General features: G+C 40.0%; 1 protein-coding gene across 4 annotated transcripts; it reads left to right on the top strand.

Annotated features, from left to right (window-relative positions):
* Positions 1–1,132: 1,132 nt before the first annotated feature.
* Positions 1,133–26,654, top strand: prickle3 (prickle homolog 3). Of its 4 annotated transcripts, none has more exons than XM_063463831.1 (11): positions 1,133–1,337; positions 10,163–10,242; positions 18,734–18,917; positions 19,094–19,207; positions 19,766–19,903; positions 20,186–20,389; positions 22,379–22,565; positions 23,310–23,651; positions 23,743–24,048; positions 24,151–24,543; positions 24,630–26,654. In XM_063463831.1, the coding sequence occupies exons 1-11, from the start codon at positions 1,296–1,298 to the stop codon at positions 25,088–25,090; spliced, it is 2,451 nt and encodes an 816-aa protein (XP_063319901.1). In that variant the 5' UTR covers positions 1,133–1,295; the 3' UTR covers positions 25,091–26,654. The 4 variants fall into 4 exon arrangements, with proteins under 4 accessions (XP_063319901.1, XP_063319900.1, XP_063319902.1 ...); XM_063463830.1 differs by having other exon boundaries at positions 10,160–10,242; XM_063463832.1 differs by lacking the exons at positions 1,133–1,337; positions 10,163–10,242 and adding exons at positions 14,921–15,087; positions 15,369–15,473.

Below are 26,654 nucleotides of genomic sequence, written 5' to 3'. Positions count from 1 at the left end.
ATGAAATGTAAAATCTTGAACGAGGAGGAGGATGCACTTTCTTTTTACCATGACTACATTTTAGGTACTGTGTATTTGTACTCTAAACTGTTTTATATTTCACTGCCACTAGATGGAAGCAGTCTGCAACTCTTCTATTGTGAACTGTTTTTCCTTATAAGCCACTAGGAAAGCCAATAGTGTAAAACCATCTAATATCAACAAAGTTATGCTGGTGCCCCTCATCAGCAGGGCGATATTCAGATACGACCAGAAATTACTATGATTTGACACAATTCCTGCTAGGATCTGAATGACCTTGTACAGCAAACATCTGTGATCTGTAATCTCGTCTGAGTTTTTTTTTCTCTCCCCTAAATATTATTATTTTTGCAGTTTGTACATGCTGCCCCTACTCTTCGTTCTGAGATTACAGTGTGTTTATGTAAATCCTTTCCTACTTTGTTTTGAGCTTTGATGCTGCTGCCTTCGAATTGCAATAACCATTTTATGACCCGTGTTATTTTAAAGACCTGCAGTGGAATGATAATCCCTTGTTTGGGGTCATGATGGATGTTATCAAACTATTTCCCACTGGAACTCGAGAGTAATATTAACCCCCCACCCTAACCCCATCTGTGTGCATATTTTGTCGCCCCATTAGGAATATTTAATTTGAAGCTAAAGCCAACGTGGCTGACTTCTCTTGTGCTCTGAATGTGCGTATTTTATAAAACAAAATGTCTTGGTAGACTTTACAAAACTTTGCATATATCCACGTCAACTTCCTTGTAGCCAAGGTGAAGTACGGGCCAAAACTTTGGGACAGTCGGCTATTGAGGTCTCTGTGGAGCAGGACAGGTAAAGTTGGAGGTTCACCAAGGTTACAGGTTGCGGCAGATCCGTGTCCACACAGTCAAAATAAAAAAGGGCACGGCATCAATTTGATTGAACAATGGGTTTCAATGTGAAAAATTGAATAAGTAAAATTTTTAATGAATATTTAGTTAAGGTTTATTTGTTAACGTTGCTTAAATTTTGACTCTGCTCAAGAATTGACAAGAATATACTTCAGTGCGTCTTTTATTTTGAAGTCTCCGCCGGAGGTTGTATTTTACACTTAAGCTAGCTTATCAGTTCGAATGCCAAAACTCCTTCCTTAGTTCCTTAGCAAAGACGGAAAGAAGAATCCGGGGGTAGTCTGGAAGAAACGGCATGTAGTTTACACAAAGCGTGTTACTTACAGTTTTTCTCGCTCGCCGTTGCTTTGCTCTGCTTCTTCACCGGAAAACTGCTTTTAACGTCCAGCCAGCATCATGTTCCTGCGCGGATCTAAAAAGCGACGGTCCAACCGCTCGGTAGGTGCCTGTTTTGTTTTTTGTTTTTTCCCGTACATTTATACCTTAATAACTTTCAAGGTCATTTTGAATATCATCATCTTTCAGCACAAGGTAGAGTTTGGAGTGATTTAAAGCTTCCGAAGCATTTTCATTGTAAAAGCAGGCGTGAAATGAACTTTTAGTACATTGAAATCCAGCGCAGAAAGCAGCCCAAGCGGAACTTCGTCCCACCTTCACCTGGCTTTTGTTTCCCTCCAACATTTTTTTCCTACGCTCGAATAGGAGAATAAAAAATAGAATCATCTATCTGCCACACAGACCCACATTCTTTGTTTCTTGGATCACGTCGGGTGCCTCAGGTGTAGTCAGAAGGGTGAATGTGCGTCATCTTTGTACCTGTGCAGGTTAGGATGGGGTAGCTGTTACCTGGACGTGTTTATTACCTTTGTCAAGCTTTCATGCTGTGTATTCAATTATGTTGTGGTTGGAATGCTGCTATAAAAAGCAGCCTAAATAGTCAGGAGTTTAGTGACGATGGGAGAACACCTACGTCTGTTTTGACATGGAACATCTGGCTCCGCAGCTCACCTGGACTACGTCAACGTCCAGGTGAGTTCAGTGACTTTAGATCCAGCTACTATTATAACTAACCTATACATTGAAATTAACATAGAATAGGTGCCTGTCTTACCGACTGAATGACTTTGAGGGTAAAAAAAAAGTATTTCATGTTAATTTGTATAAATACTCCATCGTAACACAAAGCACACACCTGTTCCTACCTGTGCATGTAATAACAGTCCTTAAGAATTAATGAATATCATGAATATTTAATGCAACACTCTCATTACACCAGCATTAGAAAAGTGAGGTTTAACTCATCTTACAGCACCAGTGTTCAACACCTATGTATATATCTTTGGGGTTTTTCCTGCATCTACAGGAAACAGTGTTGGTGACCAAAGAGATTTTGGTCTTCCACTAAAGGACAACCAGCAAGCCCAATATAATTATTTTAACCGTTTTTCAAAAAGGGGTTCAGTTTACTCTTACTAAAGTACAATTTGTTTGCAAAATGACTACAAATAACAGAAGAAGACATACTTCTGTTAAATAAGGTATCAAAGACTTTTCTTTAACTACATGTAGAACAGTCATGGTTATGCACGTAGTCACTGGCCCAAAGACCCGTTAAGCCATGAAAAACCCTTATCGTCTAACTTAAACAATTTTTAGACCTATGTGAGGCTCAGTAGGGATGAACTGGCTTTGTAATTCATGCCAGGATGTGAGATTAGAAATGATCTGCAGTTTAATTAAATGTCGTTAAATGGTTATTCATATTCCCCCTTTAGTGGCATGGGTTTCCTCTGGGTTAACTGGTAATTCTAAATTGGTTGCATTAACCCTCTGATGGATCAAGGCATACCCCATTCCCAACCTGTTTCAGCTGGGTCAGCAGCCTTTACGATATTGAGCTGGTTAAGCGGTTAAGAAAATTGATGGAAAATTAAACGTCTTCCTTTTCTTGGCAATTGAAATACATTTTAGTCATAAATTGTCATGTAATTTAACAGCACTACACAAACATCTTAATTTATGTTCTGTTGTTTTTCTTGTAAATATTCTTCAAGAAATCCTCTGCGTAAATGTGGTGTAATCGACATTGAAATGTGATAAATAAGCCATAGACTGTAGACTTTGCTCTCCCACAGTGCAGCTTTGAACACATATTTGAACAAAAGCCTTTTGATTTAGGCTGGATTACAAATTTAATTAGTGTACATGATTTGAGAATAGAGACTATGTACACAGTAAGTAAACAAGGCCCTCAGCAGCAATTTGAAACTCATGATTTCCTTGCCACAGTGTCTCAAATAATATATTTACCGAAGCACTCAAGTGCTGAAGTGATAGACTAGCCTCATTAGATTCAAATATTTCCCATATGGCTCTCAAGTAGATGTAAATATGTAAAGAAAAAAAACCCTACTCTGTCATTCAAGATGGCGATCTCTTAATTTCCCTATTATTGATATAATGATTAAGAATTTATTCTTCTTCCTGCTCCTTTTCATGCATGGAAACAGTGTTACTTTAATTGAAAGGAAGGTTGTGTATGGGAAATGAATTATTGCTGTACCATGTGTGAAATAAATAAATAAATAAATGAATCTGCAATTTTTTCTGCTAAGATATAACCAATTTAATTGTGCTCTCAACTCCTTCCCAGATGACAGCTTGACAAATTTGACTGTATGCTTTCTTATGCTACAATTATTTGGGATCTGAGAAGCTGCTGTCATAAGATAATGTGTACTGAACTTGCCTACTTTTTCTAGCAATAAAGATGTAGATGTGGCTATAGCTGAATTTCATTTTACTAAAAAAATAATGAAACATAACAGAGGGAAAAGGGGAAGTGTCACAACTAGAAATCCCTTTAGCTGCCTTGGTTTGAGTCTTGGTGCAGTCCCTTAATTCATGGTATTAGTAACACATGTGCTTTTTCTACTGTGACTGCAAAATCAGGGTTCAACATAACCCAGCTTGGGCCAAGTAAAATAGTATGCCAGGCAATTTCAGTGGCCTGTTCTGGCCAGTGACTGTGTTTTCACCAATTATAGTTGTACCTGTGAAGCAATGCCTTGATTTGCTAAAAGTTTATCATCAAAGTAAATGTAAGAGGGAAGGAAAGCAGGGTTTGTTACTGTCACAGGTAGACAGGTGGTTAGCTTGCTAGGTGGAAACTAGCGAGCTAACTTCCTGCTAACTTCTAACTCCGTTAAATTAAATAAATTCTGTTTTCATGGATGCCTGGATGTTAAACTTAATTGTTACACCTGGTAAAGCAGCAACACTGATCATTTTATTAAAGATGAAAGAATTTAGCCAGTTTTTATCTCTCAGTGATGCCGTGGTGTTCGTTTGACTTTGGGACCTGAAGGGGAGGGAGTTTTGGACCCAGATTACTCCACGAGGCTCCTGACTACGGTAGCCGTAATGCTCAGACAATCCATCAAGCGGTGTGGCTTGGTAGCGTACCAAAGTCATACTAGAACATTTTTTGACAGAATTTTGAGCGCCGTGTACCACATAAAATCAGTTCGAGGTCGGCAAGCACAACCAGAATTCATATATAAGGCGCACCGGATTATAAGGCGCACTGTCGATTTTTTAAAGAACATTAAAGGATTTTAAGTGTGCCTTATAGTGCGGAAAATACGGTAAACGTAGCAGAAAAGTGACAATGGTGCTGCAGGACTTACACACTCACTCACATTTACAACTATAAGTATATTCATGCAATTGTAAAATGTAATTAGCATGAGTGCAAAGAAAACATTTAATTTCTCAATAAAAAGGTTTATGACACAACAATGATTATAATGCAGGTTTAATTCTTATTTGAGCTATATCTTCTACCCATTCAGAGAGCAACAAAGCAAATGCTCAAGTACATTTATTTTATATTTTTTAAATTATTTTGCAGATTAAGATACATCTACTCATAAAGTCTGTTAGATTAGATCAGGCCAATCAGCAGTTTATAAATAAGTTAATAGTACCCCTGGGCCTGTAAAAATACATGAGGGACCAGTAAAACTCAGATCTGAAGGTCCCAGGGGACCAATGTGGGAAGGTGTTATGTTGGACACTGAAAATGTAGAATGTTTGAAGAGAGGTGCGTCCACTTAGCGTGCCAAGACCACAAAGGCCCCCGACCTGTGACCTTTCCTGTTAATGCTTAATCCATCCAACACCTCAGCGTCGAGGTCCAAAACCAACACTTAGTCATTCTCTCTTATGTGGGGAGCCATTTTTTTTCCACTACCTCACTCAGCCTCAGTATGGGCCACATGATATCATTCAGATTTATTATTTATCCTTTCCTTTAAATTATTGCATGTAACCCCTGGCTTAGCCAGTGCTGTTGCATGCTGATGCCAGATAACAAAGCTGGCAGCCTTTCAGTTTGTCCATTACCTGGTTACATGCCACGTGATTAAACTTTATACCTACTTAGTGAAAACAAAGGACCTGATATGAAAAGTCTTGACGCCGCTCAAAGTGTGAACACATGATCCGCGCCCCCCTGGACTTGTGAATGTATTATTTACTTTACCCACACTCGGTTTAGAAGAAACTTCCTATCACCACTCCCATCACATCCTTCACTCACAGCACAAAAGGAAAACCTCTTTGTCAGGATGCAAACTTGACACTTTATCTGTGGTGGAAGCCTGAAAGAAAACACACACAAAACCTTCAGGTCTGTGTAGCCTTGATAAGACAATATAGAACTGACAGAGGCATATTCAAGGCTGTGGGATAAAACTGTCAAACTGCAATAAATGCTATTACCTGCTTCATTTAACTGTTGGGGTATCCAATAAGATGTTGGTGCTTTTTTTCATCTTTTAATTTAGTTTGAATTTGCAACCATGGCTAATGGCATGGCTAATTTTAACCCTACTGGCATGGTTGAATGCATGTTTGGATATGATTCCATGTTCTCCTTTTGGCTCATTTTTAGGTAATTTTAAGCTTTTCTCAGGATTCCTAATCTTTCTTTCTTTATTACGTCACCATTGAAGCAATGCTTAGCTCTTAATTACTGTCTGCCCTTAAGTGAGTGAATACTTATGCTATAATGTTGAACCTCTAATCTGTTTTGTACAGTTCCAGTAAATCAGTTAATAAATTTCACTGCCTACGGTGGCCACTTTGATATGTTTCAGTTAGTTTCTAGAGTGGATATGATCACCTAATTTGTATTGGTTGAAATCTTTAGTTGTAGTTTTCATTTGTTTGAATGTTAGTTTGAGCTTTGAAAAAGAAAGTTCCAATTTGTATAATGTGTGTATTACAGAACTTTGTGAAGGCAGTTCACAAACAGTCATGTCAACATCCCAAGTCTCAATAATGTTTAAATCATGTGTAATGGGTCTTGAGTCAAACACTCACAAAGCATGTGAGTGTTTGAATCAAGCAATCTGCAATTAGTTGTGGCAGATTGCTGTGCCCTCCTGGAGACTAGTTCTGCCACAACTGATTGGGGAGTAAGTTGAAATAGAAGAAAGGAAAGAGTGTGTAGAGAGACAAGGACAAAACATAAACTATCGGAGAAAGAAGACAAAAGTTCATGACATGAAAATTGAAAGTTGAGAGACATGAAAGTTGAGAGAGAAGAAGAAATGTTCATTGGTTCGTGGAACGTTTCCCAGCAACCTACAGCATAACTAAGAGATGGGGCAGGGTTATCAAAACTTTTGATAAAACAAAACCCCCCAAATATTTTGTTTGTAAACAATAAAAGACAAATTTTCACACTCTGTGATTTTATATAAACAATCCATAAACTGATTGAAGGATGTAATCACGTTGGTATCATCCATTAGCAGGTTATGGAGCTGACCGACTTAACCATTTTTTTTAGTGTTATTAAACTGGGCACGACGCTATAGGATAGCAACTCTTCAATCATAAGCCAGACCCTTCCTAAAGCATATTCTGATTAATCTTTTTGTTGTCGTTGTTTGTTTTTTTTACTCCAGTGGGGATCACAATTTCTCAGTAAGACTTAAAACTGAATATTTAGGACATGAGGTCATCGGAAAAGTGTTTACTGAGGTCACAGATCAAAGTTGGAGAGGCACGCTTTTTTATACACATTCATGCAACTGGACATGTTTTTGCAACCAGATGAGTCACCTAGTGCTGCCCAGTAAACAGACTATGGGTTTCATTCACATCTCCATTGTTCTTGAAAGTTACGTAGACTTAGCGTACAACATCTCTGTCCAACTTTGTAGTGTTGGCTCTCCATGTCTGTTGTTATTGGGGCTGAGAGACTATAATGTTTGTCAAATTACTTGTGTTACACCTTCAGACAAGTGCAACAAACTTTAAGCATCGGTTTCACTGGTTTCTCTTACCAAAAGTGAAATCCAGTAAGGAGCAAGAAAACATTTCTAAATCTGTTTTCTATTCCTCTGTGATGTTGATGTCACTTCTTAAAATTGGCCAGCTAAGCAGTTTTTTTGTGCACTGGCACAAGAAACTTTGTTAATCAACTTCTGCTTTGCTTAAAATATCAAAAGGGTGTCTGAATGGAGAGAAATTACAGCGAAAGCATAAACATATAAAGTGTCATTTAATTTCTTAACTCTTTGAATTGAAAAGCAGTAACACCCTGTAGTATCCTGAAGTGTAATCATATCAGGTCAGCTACAATTTCCAAAAGCATTTTTATCCTGCAGCTATTCACTTTCATTCGCTGAAACCTTAATAAATGCAATATGTAGGGCTGCATTTGTACAACAGTGTTAGATGTACAGACTTTTTTTTTAGTGTGTGCCTCCAGGGCTCGGTCTGTCACTTTGTCAGTGCGACATCTCAGCCGTTCCTTCCAAAGGAAATAACAACTGAAAGGTTCAGTCACCCAGAAATCATCTGAACGCTTCATTTAACCCGTCTTGTCACCTTTCATACCTGGCTTTGCTAACAGCAGTCCAAGCCAAATTAAAGAGGAGATTAGCAAGGCAGTGTGGAGTAAAACTGATCCCAGTGTGTGTCATCGTGTTCTTTTTAAATGGCAAAGCTTTAAAAAAGGCATGCAAATTATAACTCATACAGTAGTTCTGGATTAACTAGTTCCCACGAAACTCTCTGCTGTCATTATTGAAAATACCTCAATATATCAACCCTAAAAACAGCTACATAACTCCTCAAACCACCTAATTTTTTAAAATTGAAACAACTTTTTTTTTTTAGTTTATGCCTCTGTGGTTTCTCACTCCACTAATAATATACTTTCAGCCCTCAGATGTCTGTTAGATAAGCGAAGTAAACTGATTACTAGTCAAAGTAATGTGCTGCAGTTTCTGAGATGGCTCATAAATATCTCAGCTTGGGAAAACAGGCTTAACGTGAATAACAATGATTATGTGGTTAGTGTGGCCTGAAAAATAAAGACAGGTGAACAGGCACGCACAGGTACCGTGTTGTATCACATATCTGCATTTTATTACTTCGCTTGTTAAACTCAGTGGTGTTGTTTTTTTAATGTAGAATTTCAAACCAGTTGTGGCCAAAAAAAGTAAGAATCTCAGCAGAGGGAAAAACACTTAGGTAGCTTCCTTTTTGTTTACCAACCTGGGAAGAACTGTAAGCTTCCCCCTCTGTCAACAGTAAGTTCTTCTCAAATAAGATAGAGGTTGTGTATATTAAAGGACTAGAGAAAAAAAGGTAGAGACAGAGTAACTATACTGAGAGGGAAAGGGTGCAGCTCTCATCCTGTGTCTGCTTCCTTCCTCCCATCTCTAAAAAGAGCTTTGTGTATGCAGTAAAGCTGCAGCAATAGAACTGAGATATGAAGCGGCTGATTTAGTGCTAAGCTGCGGAGTTGCCTTCAGCAATGCTCAGTCAGCATATTTGGCAAGAGGAATATTTGGGATTTAACTACCTGTCATGTATTCCTCCATATATTTCTGCAAAACAAAGAGCTTTGCTTGAACTCACTGTTGAGTTTAATATGTAACTGTGTGGCTGAGCTGAGCTCAAGTAAACAGGTTTTGTAAGGGGATTGTTATGCCAAATTATGGGTATCGCTTACCGTTTTGTGTGTATTTTGTAACCTAGAAAATTAAACACCCACTGCTGCATTGATTAAAAACACAAACAGCTATAAGAATACTTTATTATGTACAGGCATGGCGTACCGGAGCACACAGTATCTACTCAAACTATCAGTGATGTTAGGTTTATGTGCCTTAAGTACAGTGTTAGTAAAAATACAGTGTTAAGTACACATCACTGACTGTATATAAAAGATAGATGGGCTGGAGAATAGTGACCATATTTAGGCGAGTGGGTAGAATGCAGTTGTTGGGTAAAGGAAGCAAGCTCATTTAGCAAGCTGAATCCACAGAGCCCAAGACAGTTCTTTAACCATGCTCTAAACCTGCTTTTTATTGCTTTTAAGTTGGAAGTATTAACATGTAAGTCATAGATGGTATAAATGTAGCCAGTAGGATGTGGCCCAGTGATTTTTTTTGACCAAACATTTCAAAATCTCAGTATTAACACTTTTGCTGCTGCCATGTTGGTTTCTTTGAGTCAGAAATGACTATATTTTGGTGAAAGGGTGGCGTGTTAGCTAATGCTAACTAGAATAGAACATAGGCTATTCAAGGGCAACACAGACATCAGTATCTGCTAATTAGTCTGAAATACCTTCTACAAACATGGTTGAAAGGTCTGGTTTATGGCTCATTTACCTGACACAGCCATAGCAAAATCAACATTTTCACCTAAACTTTGAAAATGAAAACTGTCCATATTAGGGATTAATAATATAAAAAGCAGTCTTGAAACTCACCCCTAATTCATAGTGCCCAAACCATTTTTATACCTGGCTGTAAACCTCAAATAGTCACTAGAGGAACTGTAGTTTTTGTCACTTCACAGTTTGCTGTTTTATCTGCACTGACATAACACATGGATATTATGTCTATCTCTGCGACTTCAAGCTTGCAGTATTAGGTAAGGTTTTGGTATAATGGGGTGGGGGGTATTAATAAACTGGTTAACACGAGTAATGAAAGCCCGCGCTCCCCCCACAAACATGCTAAACTAAAGGCTGAAGTGATTGAATTTAAGAACATTCTGCTTGAGGCTTAGGTGGTTCATTAGCTCACTCCGGTGTTGATGCTTTTCCTTCATGTCTAGCAAACACTCTATATCCTTATTCTTTTGTGTCTTTTGCCAAAAGACACAATTGAATCATGTTCCAGTCAGAAATTATGTGAGCTAAAGTGATTTGTGTTTTTATTCAGCAGGAGGAAGAGGATCCAGACAGAGGCCAGCCCTGTATGCGCTGCGGAGACCAGTGCCCCGGCTTCCGTGTCCATGGCTGGAGGTATGAACTGTAGGACTCTTAAACACTGACAGCGGTGCCTGTGAGCTTTGCAGGAAATGTTTGTTTCATACCGTAGAGTCATTTTGCCCTGCTGGACTTCAGAAGCAAAACAAAGTATAAAAGCAATGATTTTATGGCTGTTTTTTTTTTTATGCCACTTTAGCTGGAAACGTGATTTATAGAAACATGACCCCTTAGCTATTTAATCGTTTTGCAAACAAAAAACATGTATGCATTAAAAAGAAAAAGGTTTCATCTGAGTGTCAAACTGATGTATTTGTGTTTGTGTTCTTTACACATGTATTAAGAAGGACAGCATCATGTCAGCCAATGTAAAGGAGCTTAGCTGTAATCTATGTATGCAATGAGCACAGATCAGATATACATTAGAAAACAACAAACATGACCCAGTCAGGCAGCACATGATATTCACAGATCAACGCAGATCACCGCTACTGATTCTGAGATACAGAAGAATCAGGGTTACAGACACATGTGTTATTAAGCTCTTATATTCATAACAGCAGCTTTAGTTTAACATTATTTCTTCATGGGGAAAAACAGAAGCATTACAAATAAGTGGGATTAGCGGTAGGCCTCCTGTAACATGTGCATTATGTCCAATCTGCAGTGATTTATACTTAAAGCATCATTAGGCAGAAAATTAAAAAAGACAAGCCTCTCCTGCAGCGCTCCCCTCTGTTTTAAGCTCCTTCCACCAGATGAACGTATGGACATATGCATGTGCTTCTTGCAGACTAAAAATGGATCTAGTTAACCCTTGGTGCTTTGTAATTCTTTGATTGGTCAAACTGTCCCAGCATAGGCTAGAGTTTTTTAAACCTGAAAATGAGCATCGGGGCTGCTGGCATTCTAACTCTGACCTGTTACCATCCAGTCTTAAGTATATCTTTATATATTGAGTATATATTGATTCACTCAGGGGCAGGTGCCACCGTGCCAGTCAGTTTGGTGGATCTGGGTCAGTTTGATGGAGAGGCTTGATTGTTATCAACTTAGACTGCTTAAAGATCAGGGATTTGTGCTCACTGTACGGTTCTTATTTTTATCTTTCAGTTTCAGAAAATAGACCTTTTTTATTGTTGTTGCTGTTTGTTTGTTTTTTTATCCTGCATACTTTCTGCAAATAACAAATTAGCAAAATGCCATATGCTGCAAAGTATTGGCTGCAGTCACATGTGCCTTTTGCATGAGTGTACAAGTACATCAGTTAGTGGTGCAACGGATCACTGTTGATCTATGATCTGAACCGATCCCACTCCACGGTTTGGCACGCACGTGATCCGAAGATTCGATAAAGGAAAAAAAAAGTATGTGTGTGGTGCGCGTGGTCAGTTTGTCAAGCGATTGTTATGGCCAGCGCTAGTGGTCCAAGTGGAGGAGCAGAGGAGTTTGCGGCATTTAAGCAGCCCTTTGCTGCCCAATCCAACCGGGCTAAAGCTATTACAAAAGCTATTGGGGTGTTATAGCTGCTGACATGAGGCCGTATTACGTTGTGCAAAACAAGCAGTTTATACATATGATGAACATGCTTGAGCCACGCTATTATATCCTGTTGCACATCCACTTTAGTGACAAGATGTATGTGTCCAAGCATGTATGAGCAGGAAAAGTGTAAAGTTATGGCTGAACTGTCCCAGGCATCTTCTGTTGCCCTAGCTACAGATGGGTGGACCTCCAGGGCAACCGAAAGCTACGTGACCATGACCGCTCATTATATCACAGCAGAGTGGTAGATACAAAGCCCTGCACTGCCCTATATTGCACCTTAATTTGTTTTTTTATATAATTGCGTGGAATGAGTCTTGAGTTGAATGTTTTTTAATAGGCAAAAAATACTTAAATTAATAAATAGCGAATTAAATTTTTCTTATCTTTTTTTGCTGACCCAAAAATTTATCTAATCCGTGACTTAAAACCGTGGTCCGATCCGAACCATGAGTTTTTTGATCCGTCGCACCACTAACATCAGTACTATCAGCATCAATACATTGCCTACCACACCTCATTTTAGCATTACAGGGCAGATACTGGTTGACCTTCGAGGCGAGTTAATGAAATAGACTTTTGGGGTAAAAACTAATTTTCTGTTGTATAAATCCTCTGAGAGGTAACATTTTATAGACACAAGCGAAGCTGTACTCAGCAGGGGGATAAATGTTTTCATACCATGTTCACATTGTGTTCAGAGGGTTTAATTTGTCTTATTCGTACTTGCCGTATACCTCTTTTACTTATTTGTTCAGAGTTGTTAAACACTACCAAAGTCCCTCCTGATGAACAATTCAACCTCCTCTGTCAGGTCTGTTTTTGTGTGCTTTCTTTTGAGCCCCTCTTTCCTTGTCCTCTCTCTTTTAGTCCTTTAGTGTATATCCAGCTGGTAGGGTCTCTGGTTAGTCTAATCCTGTCAATCTTGCTAATAAGATTAGGCCTTACTGCTGTGATAGCAACCCTCTCAACCACTTCAAACCCCCCTCTGTCTCTCCAGTTTCTGCTTTTCAGTGCACTTTTCCTTTTTCAGATGGGACTTTTGTGTTTCATTAGGCTTTAATGTATGGAATAAAAACAGAGGCTGCTCCAGCTCGACAAACACTGCAAATCTAAGGGTTACTGCTTGTTGTTCACATTATTTCAGAAGTTAAAGATTAAAGAATGAGTCACTTAGAAGGAAACTAGGTGATTCAACTACATTGTGCTGTGTTTGGTGCTTACAGACCCAGAAACTCTTGAGGATGATCACAGGGTTTGACACTGACACACAAGATTTATTCCTGATAATGAAGGCTGCATTTATAACCCCTAATGTGTACTGCATGGTTGAGGCAAACTGGCCTCGTGATGAGAGAGTAAAACAAAAGGCAGGAATGTGTACTTCATAAAGCCAAAAGCCTGTAATTTTATCTTTTTCCTTTTTCAGTTTTCTCTCTATTCGGGTCAAGACAAAAGCTTAGAAGTTAAGATGTAATCTGAAACATGTGTGCCGCACTCTACCATGCACGTTGATCTGTTTACAGTGCATTTAATCTGTGCAGCATTAACAAAATGCTGTAGTTCATTGTTTACGTTTTGTCATTACTCGCTTGGCTGATGGGCAGATCCGAAATGACATTGGGTGAGCTGACAAGGATAAATGTCTTGTTTAGACGTTGTAAGTCTCTTAGGCGATCCAGGAGACTGAAAACATGAAAGTGATTAAATGATTGAGATTTATAGGGGTCAGATTTTAAGACCTCGGAGTCTGGCACTAATTGCATCTGTCTAAATAACCAATTTAAACTCACACCTTTGCTGATGGAGAAGATCTTCCAAGTGACCACAGGCTCAGCTGCTGATGCTCGGTGAGAGGGAAGTGATCCATCTTCATCCTGAGCTTTATCAGGCACAGCTTAAACTGAGGTGGGGGCAGATGGTGCTTCCGCTGCCCAGCAGCAAGTGAATTGAGTTACTTTTGACCCACAGGTCCCCAACACGCTTCAGAAGTGTTCAAAGTCGCCATTGCTATTAGTCTGGGTGGCCATGCGGCAATTACTCTGTCACTAATTAGTGTCAGGGAGTTATGGGAGGAGGCCCATCTGCTTCTTGGAACCAGATCTGTGGAGGGTTCACAGTTCCCTGCTGCAGGTATAGATTATCACACCAGCAGCAGCATTTTAAAGAGTTATCATATGGCTGCTATACTCGACACCTCACCAGTTTTAATAATATATGCTGACCTATAATAGACCTGTAGGGTCAGTCACAGTCTGGATTAGAATTATTTATTTTTTCACCAGTTTTTATCTTTTTGTTTACAACTGTTTTAAGTTAGTTTCCAGTAGGTTTGCTCATTTCATTTCATTGTTTTTATCTTCAAAAATGTTCAGTTTTACTTTACTTTTGTTATTATGATATGGTTGTTACTTTTTGGATTGTTGTTAACTACTGAAAAATAATATAATACAAAAATACAAACACGTTGACAAATCGTACCTCTCAGCCGTAAAAGGCTGATGGGGTATTGTTTTTCAGTTTAATAAAATGCGTTTTTCCACACATGGTTTTTTAAATTTATTTTAGTTAACTATAATTTCCTAGATAGGCTGCTTGAAGTTAGTTGTAGTGGGGCAAATTTGTCAGTATTGATTAGTCTTCTGATTATCTTCCTGATCAATCATATTGCCATTAAAGTGCAAAAGAAATAGGTAAAGCAGTAGTAAAGCAAATTTTTGTTTTCATTTCTTTATCTGTGTAACCATCAAAATGAAAACATAATCTCTGGACTATAATATGAGCACCAAGTGTTTAAGAAGCAACAGTGAGGTCAAAAATAGCTGCAGATTGATTTGTTGTCAGTAGACTAAAGGGATAATCTACTGTTTGTTGAAGCACCTCCGATGACTTGGATGAAAAAAAAGAGAGAGGAAAAAGAGAAAACAGATCATTCTATTAAAAGATTGTAATCACGCTGCATCTTTTTGAGCAATCATGTCTTTCCTGGTATTCATCGTCATCGAGTGACCAAAGTCGGATGAGCCGCTATGACTTCGGAGATGTGTCGTGACTTCACAGAGACCATGAGCCATGCTGTCGATTTGATATATCACTAGAGACACTTTGTACTCGTGCATGGCCATCTTGATCACATAACATTATAAATACTCCACTCTACAGCACAGCATTGCTCACAGGATCAAAATCTGCTCCGCTTATGATTAATAACTGCATCCAAGCTACAGATCGTCCATCTGTTATGAATCGGTTACAGCAGTCTGGTCAGGGGAGGAAAGACGCAGTGACTTTATGCATCGTGATTGTCACTTGATGTTTCATATCTTCAAAGGCAGCGTGAGTAAATTGAGAGGCTTAATTGAAACGTTCATGGCATGTGCACTTTAGCTTATCTTTGTGGGCAGATTTAAAAGTCACATGGCTTGTGTGTACTTTGAGATCTGTGTTTGCATTTTGTGTAGTGTATGGTTCCGTTCAGAGCCTTTTGTTTGCGCCTACTATCGGGGCGGAGGAGGGTGGGAGTGGGGGCTCTAGGGGGACATTGAAAAGAGCTGCTCAGACAGAGAAATTATCAGATGGAAAGGACCTGCCATAGAATATCCTGCTCTCACTGACAGACAGACGGCAAGGCAGTAGGAACCTACCGGATGCAAGAACAGCACAAGTCTGCATGGGACTCCATCAACAGGCCAAGTCGGACTAATTTGTCATGGTCACAACAGGTAATGAAGAAACCAGATTTTACTGTTAGGATTAGACAGAAAAGAAACTCAAATAATAATTAAGTTGGGAGATGTGAAGGAAAATGCTTTTAGATGATTATTGTTCCTTAGTCTGACTTTATGTTGTTTTGTACACTTTGTAAAATTATCTGTATAGTGTGCAATATGAGGTCATGTACAGATACTGCTGTTACTCAATCCCTCCTTGTACACAACTGGCTTATTATATATCGCACATTAGCTTTTGAGGACATGGTAACATAATAGAAGGGCGGCTTTATTTAAAGACTTAGAAATCAGTGATAGTGCAGGGTAAAGTTTTACTGGCTAACCCAGTAACCAAAGGGAAGAAATTTTAAATCATTATTTTCGTTTGTTTATCTTTCCATTTAATCATTCTGTCGGTGGAAAAACACACACTTCTTATCTGTATGTTTTCAGTCAGACTATTAAGTTCATTTAGTATTATTCAGTTGCTATAGCCAGTAATACAAACAAAAGATACACCATTAACAATAACAGAATCAGTTTTACCAGACGTATCGGTGATTGTGGTTTGGCTGGCTAAAGCAACTTTAGAGGCAGAGTGTGAAAGCGTCATCTGCCATGTCTTAATAAAAACAAACTAACTTTGTATTCATACATGTAAGAAAAACCCACCAAAAAACTGCACATTGGCTTCTTTTGTTACAAACTGTTGAGTGGTATGTTTCTTGTGTGCATGCAGTAGTTGCACTTGGATTAGTGCTGCATTTTTCTTGCATTTAAAAAGTTTGGGCACAGCATTACATTTTTTTTAAATCACCAGGATTTTTAACCAGTTATTTTAAGTGGTATCATTGACTCAATCTTAAAATTCATTTAAGCGGCAGACTTCCGTTAAGTAAGGCACCACTCACAATATGTAACCCAATCAAAAACCCTCAGTGCTTTTTGCCATTTGCAAACTAGCAACCGACAGGGACCACTGCAACTCTCAGCAAGGGACATTGCAGAACCTGCTCTAAAAATGTCAGGCAAGTATTTTTGACTGGATGTTGTCTCTTTTGGTCGTTCTTGGTAGAATTTTTGACTCATCAGTGCTCAACGTGGCGCTGCACATATCCAGAGGGGACAGAGCGTAGTTGTGTTACATCAGAGGCTTGTGACTCAAGTAATTGAACAGGACAAGGCTCAGCACCGCACATCTTGGTAAATGGCACTGCTGAAATAGCCCTCTGTTTGTATGTTTCTAAAGTCATGATCAAACAACTACTTGCAAAAGAGCCATAAAATGGGAATGTTTTAGAAAAGCTTCCTGAGTTTCTGTACCATAACTGCAGATAATCGTATACTGGGGTTACTGCCTTTAGATTTATGGTTGTATATTTACAGGGCATTTGGAACATGTGCATGTACCCCATCTTTGTATAAAAGAAGAAAGGCACTACTAGACACTACTATCACATTTCTGTCTTGATTTCAGTCATACAGTTTCATCCACCAGAACAGAAATCTTGCTAAAAAAAACAAAACAAATCACCCTTTAAATGAGTTTATAAATGTAAACAAATGGATATTTCAATGATCTGTGAAAAAGATAAATAAAAGACAAAACAATGGGCTAATATCAGACAGAATGTGTTTTCATATCAAAGTGTAGCATATGTCAATAATTTGGCATGTGCATCTGTTCAAACAGGGACCCTAATTTGGTGAAATACCTGCAGAGGCATTTGCACAGAGAGGCATAATTTGAGACTTTCCTGTAATACCTTTATACCCCACATTCTTCCAAATTGGCTCTTGTCTCGGTAACTGTAGGTTGCATGTGAGAGTTGGCACCTGCTTGTAATTAAAGCACTTGCTAATGCTTTCGTGGTGCGCAGACTGCTGGTGGTACTGGTGGGGTGAGAGGGTGGAGAATCTACCATCTGTGTCCCATAGTGCCAGGTCACCTGCTGAGCATCTTCATTCCCCTAACCTTTTATTTGTGTAGGAATCCACATAAATACAGCTGGGAAACAGATTTGTGCCACCGTAGCTTAACTTAAGCTCTCTTGCTGTGTTTATAATTATTTATATTGGTGCTAACTGCTTGGCAGCCATGTGCACAGAACATGCCAATGCAAGACAGCTGCATATACTGAATGTGCAGTTCTGGGCCTGAGAAAAGGAACTGGAATCCCATAGAAGTACTTCTCATCTCTGTTTTGTCAACTATTCAAGAATTACCTTGTGTTGGGTAAAGACAGAGGAGCGCATTCACAATGACATGCAGTGATTACTGGCTGTCACCTGGATAATTTTTATGAGGCAATTGATTAGAGGTGGAGTCTTCATGCATTTTACGAGCAGTTGTGTGATGGTGTGTGCGGGCTTTTTGGTCGTGTGGGGGTTGGGCGCTGATATAAAGCAGCTTTGTGCCTTGTGAACTTGAGCCACAAGTGCCAGCTGGCAGACTGTTATGCAATCGCAGCGGAGATGTACACATGCAATACATGCTGCTTATGGACATATTGTTCAAGCTCCAGAAAACAACAACAAAAAACGTGACACCCACGCCTCACTGTTAGCCCTGGGCATTTTATTCTGACTCTACTGGTCCCACACACAGGCACACCCACCACCAGATTGATTGTAACAGTCTGAGGATAAGATAGGTTGTAATACGAGGCTGAGGGAGATTATTGCTCCCATCTTCACCTCCCAGTCCTAACTGCCCCGGATTGACAGCTAAGCTTATGCCAATGACCTGATTTCCTGCTTGTTTGGTAGAAAAATACTCTGGGTGTGCTGGCGCTGATGCAGATCCTGTAAGATCTTGGTGTAATGAGGGCATGAACTGGTCTGAGATAGTTTTAAGTGATCTGTAGATTGCGTAGCCCCTAATCAGATTGTGACAACTGTTGTATTAGTAATTTGTGACGGCAGGGAGTCTCGCTGAGTGTGTGGGCCGGTTTGTGACGTAATGTTTCCAACGCAGCGTGTGTTCATAAATAATATGGTTATGCACAGTGAGAGTGTTTGCATTAATGTGGCCTAATCCTAATAAAAGTCTGGCTTAATTAAATGTTTAATATGTTTTAATGGTCACAGTGAAAAAAATCTAACGGATACATCTGAAATCAGGTCAAAAACATTGTATTTTTCACACCTGGCCACTCGAAGATCCAGGAGAACGCTTGGAGTTGTGTTTACCAAGATTTTTGACAGTAGTTCAGTTTTGCCTGGGTTATAAATCAGTTGTAAAGTCCTCGGGAACACCTCTGTCTCCACAGGAAGATCTGTGTGCACTGCAAGTGTGTACGAGAAGAGCATGCTGTGCGCCCGGTGCCGGGGCAGCTGGAAAAGATGATGACAAAGCTAGTATCTGACTTCCAGAGACACTCCATCTCTGATGACGACTCAGGCTGCGCCTCCGAGGAGTATGCATGGGTTCCACCTGGGCTCAAGCCCGAACAGGTAACAATCAGGGTGCACAAGAGAAGTCGAGACATAAATTAATGCTGTGCAGGCCTACGTGATGCTCATTTACTTGGACATGTTCGTGCATAGACTGGTTGTAAATTAAATTGCTCTGTATTTGGATAAGTGGGTGTTTATATTCTCTATATGACCATAATTGTCTTGTCATTCAGGTTTACCAATATTTTAGCTGCTTACCAGAGGACAGGGTGCCTTATGTGAACAGTCCAGGAGAGAGATACCGAATCAAACAGCTGCTGCACCAGCTTCCAGCCCACGACAGTGAGGTAACATCTCTGCGACTCTGACTTTGGATGCTTTAGACTTTAATATAGGGGTGACATGCCTTTTTTAGTTTAAAAAAGCAACAAAGAAAATCAACTAACCTTATTTCTTTTTATTAAGCTTCTTTCTTTTAATTTTTCTTTTTTGGGTGATTGGTAGGTAAAGAGGAAATTCGCAACTTTTGGAAAAAATAAAGTATATTTTAATCTCTTCCTATAGTAATTTTTAAAGCCAGTTTTACAATAAAATAGTCTGTTAATCCTTAATAATGGTCCTTTCTGCTTCAATTATACAATAAATATATTAAAGAAAAGAATGAAAGGGTTTCAAAGCTGCAACAAATGAATGTCAGCTTTAACAGAGAAATGTATTTCTTGAAAATAAATACAGGGGACATGCATAACGCAGACTCTTACTTGCTATCTTTTGGTTTGGGATGAGAGTTTTACACTTTATTGTCATTAAAATAATTAACAGATAAATTGTTTATGACAGTCATCATACATACATACTTTAGGTCTAGTTGTTTGAATGCTGATGTGAGTTTCTGTCTTTTTCAGCCCCAGTACTGTAACTCTCTGGACGAGGAGGAGAAAAAGGAGCTGCGTCTGTTCAGTCAGCAGAGAAAAAGAGAAAACCTGGGGCGGGGCGTTGTAAGACTTTTCCCAGTAACTATGACTGGAGCAATCTGCCAGCAGGTAGAGATTTTTTTTTCCTGTTGAGGCCGACATAAAGTTATAAACAGGAGCACCTCACATATGAAAGCATAAAAAAAGCACGTCCGAGTCATGTAGACTGAAGTCAGTGTAGGTGCAAGTAGATACAGGCACAGCTCAGGGGCCACATCACACTGAGATTTAATGATTACAGGGCTGTGGAAGTAAATTGCTGTGCAACCTGGAGCATTTACCATTTTGTCAAAGGATATACCACCTAACTTGCTTCCCTCTGCACCACCCCCCACCCATCTATTTTTCCAGTGTGGCAGACAGATCTGCGGGGGCGATATAGCCGTGTTTGCGAGTCGGGCAGGACACGGCAGCTGTTGGCATCCTCAATGTTTCCAGTGTGCCTCCTGCAGCGAACTGCTGGTCGATTTGATCTACTTCTACCAGGATGGACAGATATACTGTGGTCGGCACCACGCTGAGAGGCTCAAGCCCCGCTGCCAGGCCTGCGATGAGGTGATTGTCTCCCCAAAATCCTCTTGCTTTTTTTTTTGTTTTAATATAAAATCTCAGCAACAACAGTATTAAATGTTTTTAAATGTTTCCCACAGTAATGTGTTTTATTTGTATACGTGAGTGTATGCAAAAGGGGGAGTGTGCACACTTGTGTTATTAAAGAATTCTATATATGAGGTGTACAAGGAAGAGTAGACTTACTTTAACAAACAATAACTGCCTCTCCACGGCCACACGCCAGCTCTATCATCCTGGAGAGAAGTTGGTGATGATAGTCTTTGTTCGTGTCCACAGCCTGCGTGAGCTCAGTGTCGGTGCACCACCTGCTGCTACTTCTGGTTAGAGTGGCCCGCTAGCTAGCAGCGAATCTATAGAGGAGAACAAGAGCTACAGTAACAGCTGCAGCCCAAGATGGTGGAGTTTGAGTCCATCCCCAGGCAGCTGAATGAGAATGAGCCAGCAAGTCAGCATAACGTCATAAAACATGACGTGAATGGGTGAAACATTAGTGAGTTAGCAGTGACTGGATTTTCATAGTGAGGGCATTAGTAAATTAGTAAATTAGTCACAGGTGGCATTGTTCTCCAACACAAATAAAAAATGCCAAGTTGCTAAATGCACTTGAGAGCATTTAGCAAAACTGGGAAGTTACACAAAATAGTGTGTGGTGGTTTTTTTGAAGTAAACTACAGTAGGAGAGAAAAACGTACAGTTATGTCCTTAATTTTTTTGGGACAAAACACAATTTTTTTTATTTTTTTCTCATCTGTACACCACCACAGTGGATTGTAAATCAAACAGGTAATATGTAAATGAAGTGGAGACATTCAGCTTTATTTAAAGGGGTTTAACAAAGAAATTTATGTTAACTTTTTTGGAATCACACACATTTTTTTACATACTCCTCACTTTCGGAGGCTCAACATTCATTTTAATTTTAAATATGAAGATTTGTTTCTATACTTGTATAAAGTGTAAAAAAATGACTGCCTCAGGGGAATCAATGGACATACCAAATTCTGTTCCCTGCTTTTAGATTCACTGGCAGGCCTTTACTGCTGCTGCCTTCAGTTGCTGCTTATTTGTGAGTCTCTGAATTTAGTTTTGTATTTAATAACTGAAAATCATGGTCTGTTGGGTTGGAGTCAGGTGACTTGATTTCATGTGTCCATTTTTTTTCCAGAATCTTTTTTAATGCTTTCTTGCAACATGTAATCTGGCCTTCTTGTTCTTGATGGTTACCATTGTTTTGTAAACTCTCTGTATTTCCATTCATAAAGGTTTCTCTTAATTGTAGACTTTGATGTACCCATGTCCTTGATGTCTGGGCTTGGCTGGATGTTATGCAGCTGTTTTTCTTAACCATGGAAATAATTCTGTCATCATGCAGTTTAGTTGTCTTCTGTGGTCTTTTGAGCCTTTTGGTGGAACAGGATGGACCAGGTTGTTGATTTGGCCACTCATTATGATGGCCTTCCTCACTTGCATTGACATCTCTTTGGGCCTCATAAGTAAATTTATAGTGAAAAGCTAAAGTACAAATTCAAGACTTTGAATCAGCTTCAGATATTATGTCTGCTTCATTTGTCATTAAATAATAAGGGACATAAGTGTGCATGACTTCAGAATATCCAGTTCAAATATCTTTGCTTTCTCATGTAGCCATTCCCAGATTAGCTATTGTTGTATTTTAGCGTTTCCCAGAACCAGTGCATGCTATTTGTAGAATTTTCTGTTGATGTCTTTGGGTTTTGAATAGCTCATCGCTGTGACTTAAGGGATTAGTTGAGATAGTTGACAAATGGATCTACCACAACTGACCTACAACTGGCGGTTAGACCCAGGGAGTGGCTAAGCCTACAAACAGAACGGCACTGATTGGATATTTTGTACTCTGTTTTGTTAACCTAGTTCTTCAGTGTTCTGAAGTTTACTTACTTCTGTACCTGTGAAATTACCTCTCTGTCTCTCACTTTCTTTTAATCCTAGATTATTCTAGCAGATGAGTGTACGGAGGCTGAAGGAAGATATTGGCACATGAAGCACTTCTGCTGTTTTGAATGTGAGGCTGCTCTGGGCGGCCAGCGTTACATCATGAGAGAGAGTCGACCGTACTGCTGCTCCTGCTACGAGTCGCTGTACGCAGAGTACTGTGATACCTGTGGAGAACACATAGGTACTGAACTAAGTTTAATGAATTAAGTTTTTAGTGAAGCCATGTTTTCACATTACCAGCCTAATTTGTATATACCCGCAATGTAAGTGTTTATTTGTCTTTAATCATTCCATCTTCTTTGACGTCACTATTTAATAATATTGCATAGTTTTAGCATGTTGTTATTCATCATCAGAGCCTACAAAAGGACATATAATAATTTACTAATATATCAAGAAGAGCAGCTAGAGACTGCACACCTCCACCATGCCTGAAAATTAAAAAATCAGCATGCATGAATTAATTAAAAAAATCTGGATCTGGATTAGTTTGCAATACTTGCCTGAGAGCATGAAGATGATGTCTGCCTTTTTTAAATTGTGAATCATTTTAATAACAGCTCTGCATTATTGTAATGTGATCTCCTGTATGCTAAAGAGACCCTTTGTCTTTTTCATGTAGGATGTAGTGCTGAGTGAGAAAGGTGTTAGCTGCGATGAAGCAAAGACACGTCGTGATACTTTAGGCAAACGTTTACGTGTATCCTCTGAGCAGATATTCTGATGATGGTATATTCTTTCAAAGAAGCTTGTAATACACCATATTCGTTCTCTAAGGGCACATCACACGCATCACTAATGTCAGAGTTCTAAAAAGTAACTACTGACCGATAGTATAACGTGTTATGCATTGCTTTTAAATGTGCTCTGAGGTAATAAAGATTGATTTTTAAATTCCACAGCTGACACACAAATATTTCCTCAGGTATCGACCAGGGTCAGATGACATACGACGGTCAGCACTGGCACGCTGTGGACTCGTGTTTCTGCTGCGCCCGCTGTCAGCTACCTCTCCTGGGGCGTCCCTTCCTCCCTCGCAGGGGCCTTATTTTCTGTTCCAGGTCCTGCTCTCTGGGAGAAGACCCCAATAACTCGGATTCTTGCGACTCTGCCCTGCAGAGCAGATCGCCTCACCATAACAGACGGTATGGGACAGCAGAGAAACACCACAAGCTACAGTGTGGTTCTCCACTGCAGCCACTAGAGGGCATCAACCCCATTTTAGCTCCTGCAAAAGACTGCATTCATACTGCAGTGGAAACCAGAGGTGAATAACAGTGGAACTGTTGTGCAGTGAGTTCACATGGATTATGTTTTTGTGCTTATTGTAACACATTTATTTTCTCTGCTTCTCTCAGGTATCCACTGTACTGCTCCAGTTCAGAATGGAGTTCCTTCACCCAGTCATCATCCTCGTCAAAGAGGCTCGTACTCACCTCTTCCACACATTCATTTAGGGAATGGCTTAGGTCCTTCTTGGCCCAGTGACATTCCACATTACAGTTTACTTCCAGGGAACTGTGCTATCAAACTTCCAGGCAGTAGTCCCCAGCCTGAAGGAGAGCTAAATGGAAGTACTGGACTAAGTGGTCTTAATTCAAGAGGAACCTCTACTGAAAATGACTGTAGGACTTGGGTGGAAAAGACAAATAAAGTTATGCAAGGTATCAGAAACCACTGATACTGGCATGGCTATTATATGCTTCTTATAACCCTTTTTTCATTGTCTCTTAACTACAATATGTCTTCTATTTTTCTCTCTTCAGCAAATCCTCCTCAAAAAAACTCTCATGTGAACAAACTCATTTCACCTGACTCGCCTCCGCTTCCTCTGGACAACCCCTCGGTCCTCCCACCTCCCCTGCCCATGAAGTCTCGTGACTTGTTGCCCCGGGATTCACCTTCGCCAAAACTCCAGCAACCAGAGGACAGACCCTGTGACTCTCCACCCCCGCTGACTCGCAGCAACACAGCCAGAGTCAGCTTCAGAGAGCCAATCAGCAGCAGCTACTCTATGGACGAGGATGAGGATGAAGATGAGAATGAGGAGGGGCTGCAAGAGGGTGAGGAAAACCAGGAGGATGAAGATGAGGGGGAGGGAGGTTTCGGAAGCAGGTTACATCTGAAGAAAGGCGTCCCCCCAGACATGGATCTGCTGGGTATGTCTTCAGGCACTTTGAAATAACTCATTCATGTGAAGTTTTTTTTGTGTGTGTGTGTTTCTCATAGTTTCTTTTTATTCCAGATGGATCCTCGTACCAGCAACGCCATTTAAGGCGAGGTTGGGGTCGTTCCCGCATCCCTTCAGACCCTGCTCTACACCAGGGGTCAGAGAGGCGATCTCGACGCTCGCGATCCGACAGGCCCAGGCTGGACTCCCTGGACTGGAGAGGCGAGAAAGACAGAGACAGCCGAGGCTGCTCCAATGGCTCCTCTCTGACTCTCCATCCGGGACAGTACAAACACGAAGACTCCTGTTCTACCTGCTCTTCATCCTCAGACTCAGAGGAAGAGGGCTACTTCCTGGGACAGCCCATTCCTCTACCCCCGCAACTTCGAAAGCAGCCACCCGAGGAGGGCAAAGACGTAGGCGGAGAGGAGGGGAAGGAGGGGCAGAGGGACTTTGGCCTGAGGGGCAGCATAAGGCGGAGAAGAGCTCACAGCCTGGGTGCAAAGGACAAAGATAAAAACTGTGCTATTTCCTAACCGCAAACAGCTAACCACGTTAAAAACACAGCATGTTATTTTTTTAGATTATGGTGCACAAGAAAAAACGAATGACCATCATCATTCTGGTGTTTATCGGCTTTGTGACAGCGATGTAATGTCAGATCGAGATGACATGTTTAGACTTATCCAAGGGTGAACCACAGCCAAAGTTCCTGGCTTAGCAAAGGGAAGCAAAATAAACCTGAGAGAAGTCACTGCCTCCCACTGACGTCTCATTTTGAGGTGAATGAGTCATGCAGGCAGTGATGAATGGAGCAATGTGGAGTCATTATTTGTTATGAAGACTCACACCTTTGTAAGTTTGCTCATACTTGTTTGAACTGAACTTTTAAACACTACCATAACACACAGTAACACATATAACCTGGGGCCAGTTTTACACAGACAAGCTTTCACTGTTGTTTAAATGTGCCTAAATGATACAGTGTAAATTAAAGTCAGGTTAATGTATAAAGCTGAGGGGCCATCTCAAACTGCACAGCTACCTGCAGAAAGGGTTTTCTCTTCTGGAAAAAATGGAAGATACAAAGGATGATTACTTTAAATACAACACACAAGTCAAGCTCAGGATGCAACCATAAACTCACTGTGTTTTCTGTTTTGAAGAACCCACAATATTAGAGTGAGTCCAAGGTTCCCATATGAGCAGGCACTTGGCAACAGTGAGGAGGAAGAAATCATAACCAGGATCAGGGTGGAGCAGTTGTGTGGTGTAACCAGTTTGAGGTGTGAGATGAAAGAGAAGAGGGAAAAGAGGGTTGTAGAGAGGTGAAGACCAACAAACAATAGAAAACACAAACAGAGCGCAGTTAAAAGTTAATGACATGCAACAATGGCTTATAAACATGAGGGGAGTGGAGAAGAATTGGGGATTCTCATGTAAAGTCCCTGAGGGAAGTCCTGATGTATGGTTCTGGATTAACCAGTTCAGCCTTAATTACAAATGTAGAGAGGGTGTCTGTTTCCTGAACCCTCTCACTCCTGGAGGCTGCAGGGCTAAAAATCGAAGTTTGAAGCCATCTAAATTATATCCAACTGACTTAAGAGCAAAGTTAAGATGGGACAAAGACTGCAGACCAGGCAAAAATATCTCTGTTAAACTGGCTCCAGCACATTTTGTAAAAAGAATATATTTTTATGTCTGACTTACTGTAACCACTTTCCTGTGCTCTTATGTGCAATCTGTATGTGGCTGTAAAATACTACAGTTATACTTACACTGAATGGCCGAGTAGTTTGGAGGTGAAGTTTAATGACTTCAGCAAACTGTGGTTGTTTCACACTTTGAAAATCAAAAGTGTAATTTGTGTGAATTTTTGGAGGTCACTTATCATTTTTTTTGTATTGTTCAAATGAAACGCTGCAAAATCTGTAAACGTTCTTAAAGTCTGTACTCACTCGTCACTGGAGTGTCATTTATTTTTCTATGCTTGGTGTAGGTCACTGTTGTTGCTGGTTTTATTTGGGGCAAAAGCAAGAGTCTGTAACACCCTTGTGTTTCTCTGACTGTATGCTGCATATATGAGTAAATTTGTTTAAC

This window comes from Pelmatolapia mariae, linkage group LG20 (genome assembly GCF_036321145.2).
Source record: "Pelmatolapia mariae isolate MD_Pm_ZW linkage group LG20, Pm_UMD_F_2, whole genome shotgun sequence".
NCBI lineage: Eukaryota > Metazoa > Chordata > Actinopteri > Cichliformes > Cichlidae > Pelmatolapia > Pelmatolapia mariae.
Note: the sequence above shows the minus strand (reverse complement) of the source record. Positions and strands in the feature narration are given on the sequence as shown.

Coding starts and splice junctions, on each gene's coding strand:
- prickle3 (XM_063463830.1), top strand. CDS start 1,296: ATGTTCCTGCGCGGATCTAAAAAGCGACGGTCCAACCGCTCG. Junction 19,208..19,765: donor TTCCAGCCCACGACAGTGAG/GTAACATCTCTG, acceptor TGTCTTTTTCAG/CCCCAGTACTGTAACTCTCT. Junction 24,049..24,150: donor GACAAATAAAGTTATGCAAG/GTATCAGAAACC, acceptor TTCTCTCTTCAG/CAAATCCTCCTCAAAAAAAC.